This window comes from Fundulus heteroclitus, unplaced genomic scaffold (assembly GCF_011125445.2).
Source record: "Fundulus heteroclitus isolate FHET01 unplaced genomic scaffold, MU-UCD_Fhet_4.1 scaffold_40, whole genome shotgun sequence".
NCBI lineage: Eukaryota > Metazoa > Chordata > Actinopteri > Cyprinodontiformes > Fundulidae > Fundulus > Fundulus heteroclitus.
In genome coordinates, this window is record NW_023396813.1 from 2,075,470 (window position 1) to 2,089,249 (window position 13,780).

The 13,780-nt window shown below is 43.7% G+C and overlaps 1 protein-coding gene across 3 annotated transcripts in view; it reads left to right on the forward strand.

Annotated features, from left to right (window-relative positions):
• Window positions 1-776: 776 nt before the first annotated feature.
• The window catches only part of ak6 (adenylate kinase 6), a 69,771-nt gene continuing 56,767 nt past the window's right edge, over window positions 777-13,780 (forward strand). The window contains exons 1-2 of one of the 3 annotated variants that reach the window (XM_036130982.1): window positions 777-918; window positions 2,160-2,252. In XM_036130982.1, the coding sequence (XP_035986875.1) occupies window positions 888-918; window positions 2,160-2,252 (124 nt within the window). In that variant the 5' untranslated portion in view covers window positions 777-887. The remainder of the gene's footprint in view (window positions 919-2,159; window positions 2,253-13,780) is intronic. The other 2 variants (XM_012856327.2, XM_036130981.1) reach the window with 2 other exon arrangements.

Consider the following 13,780-nt stretch of genomic DNA (forward strand, 5'->3'; position numbering starts at 1 on the left):
AGGAGTTGCTAGAAGTCCTTACAAGTCCATTTCTTCTATATTTCAGTCTCTTGCCTTTACTCTTGCACACGCCGACTGAGTATAAACAAAACTCAGAATTTTACATCAAAGACATTACGCGAGAAAGTGATGACCCAATCAGTGACGTCTCCATCTGACATTATTACAATATTTCCCCGAAGTATGTACGTATTAATCAAAAATACACAAATATGAAATAGATATTAAAAGTAAAACATATTCATATTCACAAAAAAAAAAACACAAAAAAATGCTTATGTAACTGCGTTCGCTACACACAGAAGCACACATTGATCCAGTAATCTGCTCTACATTAGATGGTAATAGCGGGTGATCTGTCTTCCCTGGATGATGTCACAGCTAATAGAACACCAGACGAGGTGAACGTACGGCTACTATGAAGAAAAAAGAGAGAGAACAAAAAGTTAAAAGCTCAAATGACGACAAGCAATGCAAAATTGAAGAACAGTAGAACTCAGCAGAGAGACAAAAATATCTGTAGGAAATGTCAGAGACAAACAACAGAATTGTAATCTTGAACAGGAAAGAGAACTGTATAATCTTATAAATATTTTAGTACTTATAATTCAAGTTAAAAGATTATGTGTCGTTATTTAATGGTTACAGGTTTGGTTAAAAAGATATCGTTTTTTGCGTGTCTGTCCTGATCCACACTCCTTACTGGTTCGCGGCAGTAATCCACCACATCGTTGTTTCCCAACCGCCATTAAAAGCAAGAAGAAGAAAAAATGAGACGAAGAAGAAAAAGACGGTCGCGGCACATGCCGGAAGAAGCTATTGATGGTACTAAACAAGGAGTAGGGGGCGAACCCATAACACGTTTCAGAAACTGACGCTCGACAAGAATGACTAAACGACCAAATATACTGCTAACAGGTAGGGTGCCACTAAATTTAATGTGTAAATTATTAACAAGGAAACATGTTTGTGATGTAACCACGCTGGATGAAAGTAATTCGGTATATGATTGAATAAGTGTAAATAGTGGTCTACTCACATTGGATGGATACATCGCAAAGTGGAAAAGCAAATATGTCATGAAATGTTAACTGAAAAAGACGTGGTTCCATTGCGTGAACCCTTTCTAAAATGTATGAGACTAGGATTATTAAGATTTAACATTTCTCATCCGTAACATATGGGAATGTTGGTTAGTGAATGGCCACTAAGCAACAAAAAAACCAAGCAATGGCTATTATATATTTAGAGAAACCCTAATACGTTAGGGTTAGGACCAGACAGAGCAGTCTTCGGTTTTATGGCCAGGCACATAATAACTGTGTAAAATCTATTGCCCAGTCCCGCCGCGCCGTGCTCTCGCCACAATGGTTCTACGGCAACCGTGAAAGCTCAAACAATAAACTAAATAAATATGGTTATGTGTATATATATATGTGTGTGTGACTTAGACTTAGACAACTTTATTTGTCATTTTGAACGAAATTTCGTTGCATACAGCTTGTAAATTGCAGTAAATTTAAATTACTGTATAAGGTGCAGCAGTGATTTAAAGTAAACAATTGAAATGTAAACAATGCAGGAGAAAAGTCACAGTGTACAGGTGAGTATTTTCATAACCATTTGTATGTGCAGAATTGATTATGCAAAGGGAATTTGTACAAGAATGCAGCTTGTAAATTACAGTAAATTAAAATTACAGTATAAGGTGCAGCAGTGATGTAAAAGTAAACAATTGAAATGTAAACAATGCAGGAGTAAGTCACAGTGTACAGGTTAGTAATTTTAAAACCATTTGTATGTACAGAATTGATTGTGCAAAGGGCATTTGTGCAAGAATGCATTTAGAAACTAAGAGTTTGGTAGCATTTGTAATGCTAAATGGAGATGCAATGATGCAAAATGTGCGAATGTTGCGCAGAATATATGTGTGTGTGTGTATATATGTATGTGTATATGTATATTTATGTATGCATGTGTATATTCACTCTATGTAATGAAGCTGTATAGTATGGTTTTACTTTGTGAAACTTAAATAACAAAATTATTTTTTTATGTGTACTTGTATGGAGTGATATATTTTATACTATACTTAAGTATGTTTGCTCTGAATAATATTTTTAATATATTGGAGATGTTTTTGTTTGTATATCCAACAGGAACACCTGGTGTAGGAAAGACAACTTTGGGAAAGGAGTTGGCTACACGGACAGGGTTGTTGTATGTCAACATAGGTGAACTGGCGCATGAAGGTAAAATCCACAACAGAGAAGAATTGCATTGTTACCAATATTATGCAAGAGGGAGAGACCTGTATCCATAGGTTGATCTGCAAAATGAAAACTTTGTTTCCATTTACCTTATTTTGAGCACTGCTCAATAAGGCACTTAAGGAAAGCATTATTCTGCTGGGCATTATGTTCTAAAAATATATTTCCAAAAGAAGCCATAGCTTATGATCCAGTACACCTGGTTCCAAAATAATATCTTTTTGAGTTTACATTGAAGCACATTTCTGTGCTTTCAGTGCAATAATGATAGCCATGCATGTCTTTACGCATACATTTTACGTTTTATTTGTTCCAGACTGTATCCACCTTATTTTCGAACGCGGAAGTAACTATGGGTCCAACTTCCGTTTTTTTGTGCGGCACTTCTGTTTCAGCGCTTCCCTCGGCCAAATAACACTAGGTTGACTGAAATGATAAACTGTTGCGGCAACATTGTCAAAAATTGCAGAGCGATCAAAGTGGCAGGTCAGTGCCACAGCCTCAAGAGATAAGATAAGATAGGCTTTTTTTGATCTCACATTGGAGAAATTCACTTGCCACATCGGCTCATTAGAGAAGGTGCAAAATTAGGAAAGGTGCATCAGTTATATACAGTGAATCTTCATCTGTACAGTGGATCAAAGAAAAAGAGAAAATTAAAGCCGCAAGCGGCGTCGATCGGCCCTCGCAGCCAAGTGCATCTCTGGCCTATTGGCCACCGCTGGGGTTCGCGCACCGCCGGCTGTCAGCCACCGCAGAAGCTGTCACGCATTTTTCCCGCCCATCCACCAGGCGATACACAGGAACGCGTTGGGCAGCGCTCCCCCACGACTCACAAAAAATTTGGTGCAGATTGGTCAATGCAGCGAGGAGATGCAGCCGTTGAATAATGATAATGCATTTGGCCACCGGGCCGGAATAAAGCATTCGGCAGGCCGGATACGGCACGTGGGCCGTATATTTGACACCCCTGGTTTAAACATTAGTATACTAACTTAAGCAAAGGTATCATACTAGCTGTTAATCCAGCTTCATGTGAAAAGTTAACAAAACCTTTTTAGTTATTTAAAGTTAATTGTTATTTCATGTGGTTAAGGGTTTCATTTCTTGCATTAAGACAGCTTTTATGAAAGTTTAACAGTTAAATTGGTGGATACACACCCAAAAGTAATAATGTAAAAGTAACACTTTAGCAATTGGAATATTGCTAAAGTGTTACTTTAGCATCATCCAGGGAAGACAAATCACCCGCTACTACCATCTAATGTAGAACAGATTACTGGATCAATGTGTGCTTCTGTGCTTTTTTGTCTGTCTTGTTGTGTCTCTTCTCTGTCTTTTGTAACCCCCAGTCGGTCAAGGCAGATGACCGTTCATACTGAGCCCGGTTCTGCTGGAGATTTTTCCTTCCCGTTAATGGGGAGTTTTTCTTTCTGCTGTCACATCATGCTTGCTCAGTATGAGGGATTGCTGCAAAGCCATGTACAATGCAGTTTACAATGCATTGCTCAATCGAATCCACTTGGGGCTGGAATCCACAACACACCAATATCTCTTCTGTCTCTGGACACAGTTTCATGTTGATTAGCTCAGAGGGGTAACATAGCGACCGTTTACAGCAAAACATGACACTTCCTGTTGTCAGGGGGCGCGGCCTTACTTATGTCATCATTTGACCATTGGATATTGTAGAAGACCTGATGATGATCAATCATGGAAAGTTTGGTGCCTCTGTGTGTTTCTGTGTTGGAGATATAACACTTTTATTTTTTCTGGCGAATAGGTGAACTTTGACCTTTGCTAACGCCCCTTCAGCATGCTCAAAAACTTACCGTTTTGATAACTTAATTGGCCATGCCTTATGATCAGACTGACTGAGTTTCAAGCCACTCGCTAAAAATCCCTCGGAGGAGTTCGATCAAATACCAATGCTGTAAACATCAAAAATGGGGTCAAAATCAGAACTTCAATCTAAAATGTCCAACTTCCTGTGATACTTGCACTATGACATTAATTGTAAATTCTGAGCGTCTTGTTGAGCTCTACAACTGTACCAAATTTCATGTCTCTACGATGAAGTAAGCGAATAGCAGAGGGTCCTTTGAAAATTTCTAGGTGGCACCGTTGAGGCATTTTTCTTTAGATTTTTGTGACGACCTTAAAATACAAAATTTTTAAACCACTTCTACGCTCGATTGTTTACGCAGTTTCGGAGTACTACGGGTACCAGTCCCGGAGGCCTGTGAGGCGGCGTAATCGACGAGCAGCTCACGCCGGTGGTGAGCAAAGTGGAAGTGGTGCAGCCGGCCGAAGAAACGCGGCTGCCGTGGAGGTTTAGCAGCTAAGCTAAAGGCTAACCCATTCAGATCGCTGCTCCCATCCATCTTGCTGTCCAACATCCGCTCACTGGACAACAAAATAGACCATTTACAACTCGAGCTCTCTGCAAAGAGGGAGTTCAGGGACTGCTTCGCTCTCATCCTGACGGAGACATGGCTTACCTCGTCAATCCCGGACAACACCGTTAGCCTGGAGGGGCTAGCTACTTTCCGTGCCGACAGAAACAAAGAGCTCAGCGGTAAGACCCGAGGAGGTGGACTCTGCGTTTACATCAATAATAACTGGTGTAAAAATGCTAGAATAATCACAAGTTTTTGCTCTCCGGACATCGAGCTTATGATTATTAGCTGCAGACCTTTTTATCTGCCTTGAGAGTTTACTGTTGTTGTTATCACAGTGGTTTACGTGCCTCCCAGCGCAAACACAAAAGAGGCTATGAGTGTCCTCTATCGGACTATCTCTGAGATGGAATCTGCACACACAGAGGGGGTTTTCATTATTGGTGGGGATTTTAACCAGGCAAATATGAACTGTTGAAACTGAAACTGTTCTCCCTCATTTCTACCAATGTGGATTTTGCAACTTGGGGAGAGAACACTCTAGACCTGGTTTACACAAACATAAAAGGTGCATTCAGAGCAGCCTCCCGCCCCCACCTCAGCTCTTCAGACCACATCTCTGTTATGCTATTTCCTGCATACAGGACCCTGCTGATCAGAGCTAAACCTACAGTAAGGCAGGTGAGAGTGTGGACTGATGGAGCAATGGAGGCACTCCAGGACTGTTTTGAGTGCTCTGACTGGAACATGTTCAAAGCTGCAGCAACCTATGAGGACAAGATTGACATTGATGAGTACGCCATGACTGTGTCAGCCTACATAAACAAATGCATCGAGGACGTCAGCACCACTAAGACCATCATCACCCGAGCCAACCAACGACCCTAGATTACTGTGGAGGTCCGTCAAGCGCTAAAAGCTCGGAACTCAGCCTTCAAGTCTGGTGACAAGGAGGCTCTGAGGACAGCGAGAGCCAACTTGAACCGTGCCATCAGGTTGGCGAAGCGGAAACACAGTCAGAAAACCCAGGAGCTTTTCCATGACGCCAGCAACACCAGGAGCATGTGGAAAGGCATACGGGCGATCACTGAATACAACACGCCCCCCCCTCCGGTGGGTGAAGTTGATGCTGACTTTCTTAATGGACTAAACAACTTCCTTGGGAGGTTTGAGGCACTAAACAGCACTCCAGCAGTGAAAGCTGCTCCCCATCAGGAAGAGGAGGTGCTCTGCCTTGACACAGCCGACATGTGGAAGACTCTAAGGAGATCAACCCGCAGAGGGCCCCATGCCCGGACAACATACCTGAGCGGGTGCTCAAGGAGTGTGCAGGTCAGCTGGCTGGTGTTCTCACAGACTTTTTTAACATCTCGCTGGACCAAGCCACAGTGCCAGCATGCTTTAAGTCTGCCTCCATCATTCCGGTGCCAAAGAAACCTCAAGTCACCGGTTTCAACGACTACTGGCCTGTTGCACTGACTCCCATCATGATGAAGTGCTTTGAAAGGTTGGTAAAAGAACACATCGTCTCCAGCCTCCCCCCAACACTCGACCCGTTCCAGTTTGCCTACCGGCGAAACCGCTCCACTGAGGACGCCATCTCCTCTGCTCTTCACCTGAGCCTGGCACACTTGGAGGAGAAGAACACGCACGTGCGGATGCTGTTCCTGGACTTCAGTTCAGCGTTTAACACCATCATCACCACAGCACCTGGTGGGAAAACTGGAACATTTGGGCTTCAGCACACCTCTTCGCAACTGGCTGCTAGACTCCCTCACCAACAGACCTCAGTCAGTCCGGGTCAGACAGAACACCTCTGATGTCATCACCCTCAGCACGGGCTCCCCGTAGGGCTGCGTCCCGAGCCTGATGACTAATGACTGCGTCCCCAGGTTCACCACCAATCACATTGCTGACGACACAACTGTGGTGGGCCTGATCAGAGACGACAACGACCGGGACCACAGAGAGCTGGTGGGAGAGCCTGATCCTGATCCTGAACGTGGAGAAGACGAGGGAGATCATCGTCGACTTCAGGAAGAACCTAACCACGCTCCACTGCTCATCAACATCAGCTATGGAATACACCAAATTGCTGGTGCCAATGCCCTGGGGGCATCACGGACAACCTCAGCTGGTCTGTGAACACCAACTGGTGAAGAGGGCACTTCCAGCGGAGGATGAGGAGAGCCCACCTGCCCCCGCCCATCCTCACGACCTTCTACAGAAGCACCATAGATAAATGGTAAATGGACTGAACTTATATACCACTTTTCCAGTCATACTGACCACCCAAAGCGCTGTACACTATAGCCACATTCACCCAGTCGCTCTCACTAACGCGCACACATTTATACACAGAGACGCAGCTTGGTAGGCAACTACCAGGCAAGGTTAAGTGCCTTGCCCAAGGGCACATCGACATGTGGCAAGGGAAGCTGGAATCGAACCCACAACCTTCTGGTTGCCAGACAACTACTCAACCCATCATGCCACAGTCGCCCAATAGAGAGCATTCTGACCAGCTTTCTCTCTGTGTGGTGTGGAGGCTGCAGTGCCTCCGACTGTAAGAACGTGAGGAGAGTGGTGAGGACAACAGAAGAGATCATTGGGGCTCCTCTTCCCTCCATTAAGGACATTTCATCTCAGTGCTGCGTGTCCCGAGCCCGTAACATCATCAGAGACCCCTCACAACCCCACCATGGACTGTTCTCCCTGCTGCCCTCTGGGAAGAGGTTCCGCAGCATCTGCTGCAGGTCCAGCAGTTTCTGCAAAAGATTCGCATATTTGCACATTTGCATCATTGCATCCTTATCTAGCATTACAGATGCTGCCGAACTCTGTCTCTAAAATGCATTCTTGCACAAATCAGTTCTGCACGGTTTTTAAGAAATACTCACCTGTACACTGGGATTGTACACTGTCTCTTTGTCCTGCATTGTTTACATTTCAATTGTTGTACTGTTAAATCACTGCTGCACTTTATCCTGTAACTTTATCCTATCCTGTAATCTAAATTTCAAGCTGTATGCAAACGAAATTTCGTTCTGTACGCACTCTGTGCTAGGAATGGACGATATAGAAAAAAAGCAATAAAAAAAATGCATCTTGATCGATATCGATAATTATTGAAAAAATTTTAAACCATATTTTTTGTGCAGCTCTGCCTGGACATATTATGATATTGCTAAATTATTTAATTTTAATAAAGAACACAAACACAGAATTCCAATTAAATCTTTATTTAACCAACTTTTTTAACCATAACAGAATTTTTTAAAGAAAAATAACTTAAGAGACCTGAGTTATGTTATTAAATAATGACAAAGAGTAAACTAAAGTGACCAGTAAAATGACCAAAATAAATATACCAAATAAATAAATAGCCTATTTAGGTGGGAATAGTACACTAGTTACTTCTCAGGTTTCATAATTGAGGCTGACGCAGGGCTGAGGTCCGAGATTGTGGCGTGTAAGGACACGGATTGCAGCTCATTTTGCACTGATTCCCTGTATTAATTGCACAATTTAGGGAGCGCTGTTAGAGAAAAACCTGCGTCCCGGAACTTTATATTGCGGAACAAGAGTGGGGAGTAATTGTTTGAAGCCAGGTTTTTCAACTGCAGACATATCCATCACTATGAAGCATGTTACTGCATGCGTGATATCCTTATGCTGCTTGGACGCTTTTTCATTTTATCACAAAGAAGGGAGCCCAGTTTAGCTGCTATACCTGCTTTGTTTTGGAAGAACTTCCAGAAGATTCCTACGAAGACGTGCAGCAGCGCGGGGCTGACACAGCTCGCACTGTTGCGGGTGTGAGCGGCTTACGTGATGAAACAAATTGGTTGCGTTACCAGACTTTGTTTTTACCGGTTCCTTGCAAGTTTTACAAATCACTGTGGTTTATTTCTCTCAGACTGGCGAACTAGTAAAACCCCGTTTTGGGACCGTTTCCTCCGCCGCTACTTGCTGCGATTATATTCACATGCTCTGTGTTGTGGTTTGAGAGAGTGGCGCTTTGTGACGGAGTGCCTGGGTCCGCGATTACGATTGGTCGAGAGGAAGTAGTGACTGTAGCATCAACTAATATGATAGGCTGAAAGGAAGGAAGGAAGGAAAACTCTCTATTGAACTTTTATCGACCATATTTTTTCCTCTGGCTTATTGTTGACGTGAACATCCAGGTATTTGAAACTCTCCACAGTTTCTACGTCCTGCCCCTGGATGTTCACAGGTAAGTGAGGTGGGGGTCTTCTCCTGATGTCGATCACCATCTCCTTGGTCTTACTGGTGTTTAAACACAGATGGTTCTTCTCACACCAGTCCACAAAGTTCATGATGACCGACCGGTACTCCAGCTCGTTCCCCTCAGACACACAGCCCACAATGGCCGAGTCATCAGAGAACTTCTGAAGGTGGCAGCTGTCCGTGTTGTAAGTAAAGTCCGAGGTGTAGAGGGTGAAAAGAAATGCAGACAGAACGATGCCCTGGGGGCCCCCGGTGCTGCAGAGTGCCACCTCTGACTGAGGGCTGTCAATAAGGTAGTCGATTGTCCAGTCAGCTAGATGTTTGTCCACCCCAGCATCCTCCAGCTTCCCTCTCAGCAGCACCGGTCTGATGGTGTTGGTGCTGGAGAAGTAAAAGAACATGACTCTAACAGCGCTCCCGGTGGTCTCCAGGTGGGTGAGCGCCCGCTGCAGCAGGTAGATGATGGCATCCTCTACTCCGATGTTGGGCTGGTAGGCAAACTGCAGCGGGTCCAGAGTGGGGCTCACCACGGTGCGCAGGTGTGCAAAGATGAGGCTCTTCATGGTCTTCATCAGGTGGGATGTCAGGGTGACTGGTCTGAAGTGGGCCGGTTCCCTGGCGTGCGGCGTTTTGGGAACCGGACCACACAGGAGGTCTTCCACAGGGTGGGGACCAACCCTAGGCTGAGGCTCAGGTTGTAGATGTAGCTGAGGACCTCACAGAGCTCATCTGCACAGGTCCTCAGCAGCCTGGGGGGGGGATGCCGTCTGGTCCTGAGGCTTTCCTCTGTTTCAGCCTCGTCAGCTGCCCTCTCACCTGCATTTGTGTGACTGTGAGGGGGGAGGAAGGCAGGACCGAAGGTGTGGATGGGTCAGGGGTTGGTGAGGGTAGTGGTGGGGGGGAGGGTAGATCTCTGGAGTGCTGGGGTTTGGACATGTGTGGAGAGTTGGGGACAGGAAGGGGGCCAGTATGAGGGGAGTCAAAACGGGTGAATAACCTGTTCAACTCATCTGCAAACTTGGTGTCACCGTCTGCAGCCCTGCTGGTCCTCTGCCCGAAGCCGGAGATGTTCTTCAAACCTCTCCACACATCTCTGACGTTGTTCTGCGCCAGCTGCTCCTCCATCTTCTTCCCGTAATCCTTCTTTGCTGCCCTGATCCTCCACTGGAGCTCCCGCTGAGCTCTACGCTGCTCCTCTCTGTCCCCTGTGTAGAAAGCCCTTTTCTTTTGATTCAGGAGGACTTTGAGCTCAGGGGTCACCCAGGGGGGGTGGTTTGGAAAGCATCGTAGCCGTCGTGTAGGCACAATGCTCTCCACACAGAACTTCATGTAGCAATTCAGTCAGACTCAGTGAGAGACTGAATCCCTCAGTCTCTCACTGGCCTCGTCTGACCAAACTTTCACTGACTTCTTTTGCGCTGTTGTCCTCCTCACCAGTGGAATGTAATGGGGGAGCAGGTAGACGAGGTTGTGATCCGAGCGTCCGAGTGGGGGGAGGGGGGCGGAAGTGTAGGTGTCCTTAACATTGGCATAAAAAAGGTCCAGCATTTTATTGTCCCTTGTTGGGGAGGGTGGAACGAAGGGAGGCATGGTTGAAATCCCCTGTTATCAGCAGGAGAGCGTGGGGGTGCTGTGTTTGCAGATTGTTTACCGGGATGTGGATCCGTTCACATGCGGCGGTGGCGTCCGTGGAGGGAGGTATATAAACACAGAGCACGATCACGTAGCCGCACTCTCGCGGCAAGTAATAAGGTTTTAAACTCACTGCAAAAATTTCAACATCTGAGCAGCATATCTGCTGCTTCACGTGAACATGAGCCGCGTTACACCACCTCTCATTCACAAACACCGCCAGCCCCACTCCTCTCCTTTTTCCGCTCTCCGCCAAAGTTCTGTACGCGCGGATGAGTTTAAAGCTGTCCTGAGAGACCACTCAGTCCGGGACAGATCCATCTAACCACGTCTCCGTGAAGCACATGATACTAGCGTTCCTGTACTTCCTTTGGAAACGGGTTAGTGCTGCGAGTGCAAACTATTCATGACTGAGTGGATGACACGAAGAAGTGGCCTTATATAACGAACGAGGACATTTTAACCTGTTTTGTCGTCACTTGGTGCAGACGGCTCTGCAGTGTGACTTTACCGAGGTGAACCTCCGCAATGGAAAAGTTGGATCAGTGTTAATAAATAGCAACAAGGATGACCTGGTATCCGTGGAGGCTGATGCTGTTCAAGCCAAAGCAAGTCCAACGTTCACTCTGCTGGATCCTGACTACATTAATCAGCACTACCGAGACGGCCGGAGCGCTCTGATGCTGCGGCTCCAGGGGAAGTCCTTCAGTCATGCAGCAGCGACTTATGGAAGGTAGGCTAATGAATCGTCTAATCACAACGAGGCAACAGCTAGGATGTTTTGAATCAGATTGCTGGTCAGTTAATTTTACAAAGATAGCAGTGCTAAATGTTTAGGATTTAACTGGTGTTATAACAGGATATCAAAACATTCTGCCCACTTCATAATGTTTAGGCTTGAAATTTAAAATTTTAATGGATAGTTTAAGTTGTCACTATAAACTATTCATATGTTTATATAAATATGACACCAAGGACTGTAACATAAATAAAAAGTAACCGTTTCTTTAACTTTGTTAAAAGGTGCAGTTTGCTGTGGCCAAAGGTCTGACTGGATTTTCCTGCACAGATGAGAAGTGCCGTCCCCAAAAGGCTGAATGATGGATGTGTCCTGCACCACAAAGAATTAAATGGCCTACAAATATGCTATAAGTGAAATGTTTAAACTTAACAATGTTTTACCGTTTTAAAACTTAAATGTAATTACATTTAGTGTAAACAAATTGAATAAAGTCAATAAATAAATAAAATATCTTCTTGCCAGTTTATGTACATAAGATACACTTTAGTTCTTTACATGTGCTTAGTCAACATCCACTTGATCAGAATATGAATAAATGCAAATTACATAAGCAACTGAAATAGATTGCAAACTTTTATAATACACATTTTGGCTGGACACAATTTTTGTATAAGTAAACATTTAAATAGTCTGGAAATATGGACATACAATACTTAAAAGTTATTAAAAATGAAAAGTAATTCCAAAATGTAAAACCTCAAGGTGCTAAATAAAGAATATCTAAAAGCAGAAATTCAAAACACATTGTTGGGTATTATAATTCCTCTGCTTTACAGTAAAATATAACTAATCAGGATCTTTTTCCAGACTATTTAAATGTTTACTTATACAAAAATTGTGTCCAGCCAAAATGTGTATTATAAAAGTTTGCAATCTATTTCAGTTGCTTATGTAATTTGCATTTATTCATATTCTGATCAAGTGGATGTTGACTAAGCACATGTAAAGAACTAAAGTGTATCTTATGTACATAAACTGGCAAGAAGATATTTTATTTATTTATTGACTTTATTCAATTTGTTTACACTAAATGTAATTACATTTAAGTTTTAAAACGGTAAAACATTGTTAAGTTTAAACATTTCACTTATAGCATATTTGTAGGCCATTTAATTCTTTGTGGTGCAGGACACATCCATCATTCAGCCTTTTGGGGACGGCACTTCTCATCTGTGCAGGAAAATCCAGTCAGACCTTTGGCCACAGCAAACTGCACCTTTTAACAAAGTTAAAGAAACGGTTACTTTTTATTTATGTTACAGTCCTTGGTGTCATATTTATATAAACATATGAATAGTTTATAGTGACAACTTAAACTATCCATTAAAATTTTAAATTTCAAGCCTAAACATTATGAAGTGGGCAGAATGTTTTGATATCCTGTTATAACACCAGTTAAATCCTAAACATTTAGCACTGCTATCTTTGTAAAATTAACTGACCAGCAATCTGATTCAAAACATCCTAGCTGTTGCCTCGTTGTGATTAGACGATTCATTAGCCTACCTTCCATAAGTCGCTGCTGCATGACTGAAGGACTTCCCCTGGAGCCGCAGCATCAGAGCGCTCCGGCCGTCTCGGTAGTGCTGATTAATGTAGTCAGGATCCAGCAGAGTGAACGTTGGACTTGCTTTGGCTTGAACAGCATCAGCCTCCACGGATACCAGGTCATCCTTGTTGCTATTTATTAACACTGATCCAACTTTTCCATTGCGGAGGTTCACCTCGGTAAAGTCACACTGCTATGATACCTTTGACTAAATTAATTCTAATGGCCATAAATTTCAGGAATAAGTGATGTCTTTCCAATTTGCACCTCCCCTTCTCGTTTGTTGTAGGCTAGCCTTTGTGTATAAATTCCCCAGTGTGTTCATTGTGAGCAGGTCAGTTTTTGTTTGTGAGACTTAGTTACGTTTGTTTTGGTTGATCTCATTTTTGTTGGGCCCTTTCTCTACATTTGGAAAATTAATTTTTTATATACCTTTGTCCTTGTGCCTTACTGCTTGGTCCCTGACAATGAGCTTAGAGGATTTTTTTTTCCTGAGAGCTTCTGTTCCGATCAAGTCTATTTTGGAAAAAAAAAAAAAAAAAAACATTTAGTCTATCCACTTTATTTTCAACGGAAATACAGAGCCAGCGAGTTGACGTTTTTTTGTGCGAGATTTCTGGCCGCTCACTTCCTGTCACGGGGTAACTAGCTGAAAAGCGACTGATGCAGCTACTTCGTCTCAAATTACTCGACATTATGACTTGGAGGAAGACCGGGATCGTTTGTCCAGTAATAATAACGCGCTTAAAAGAAAGGTTTAGGTGGAGCAGGAGTGTTTTAATCATCGACCGTGAACAAGAGCTGCGGATACGAGGCACCCTACTTCCTTCACCCCCAGCCGAAGAATGAGATATTCCATGCCTGTGGTTAAAAGCTT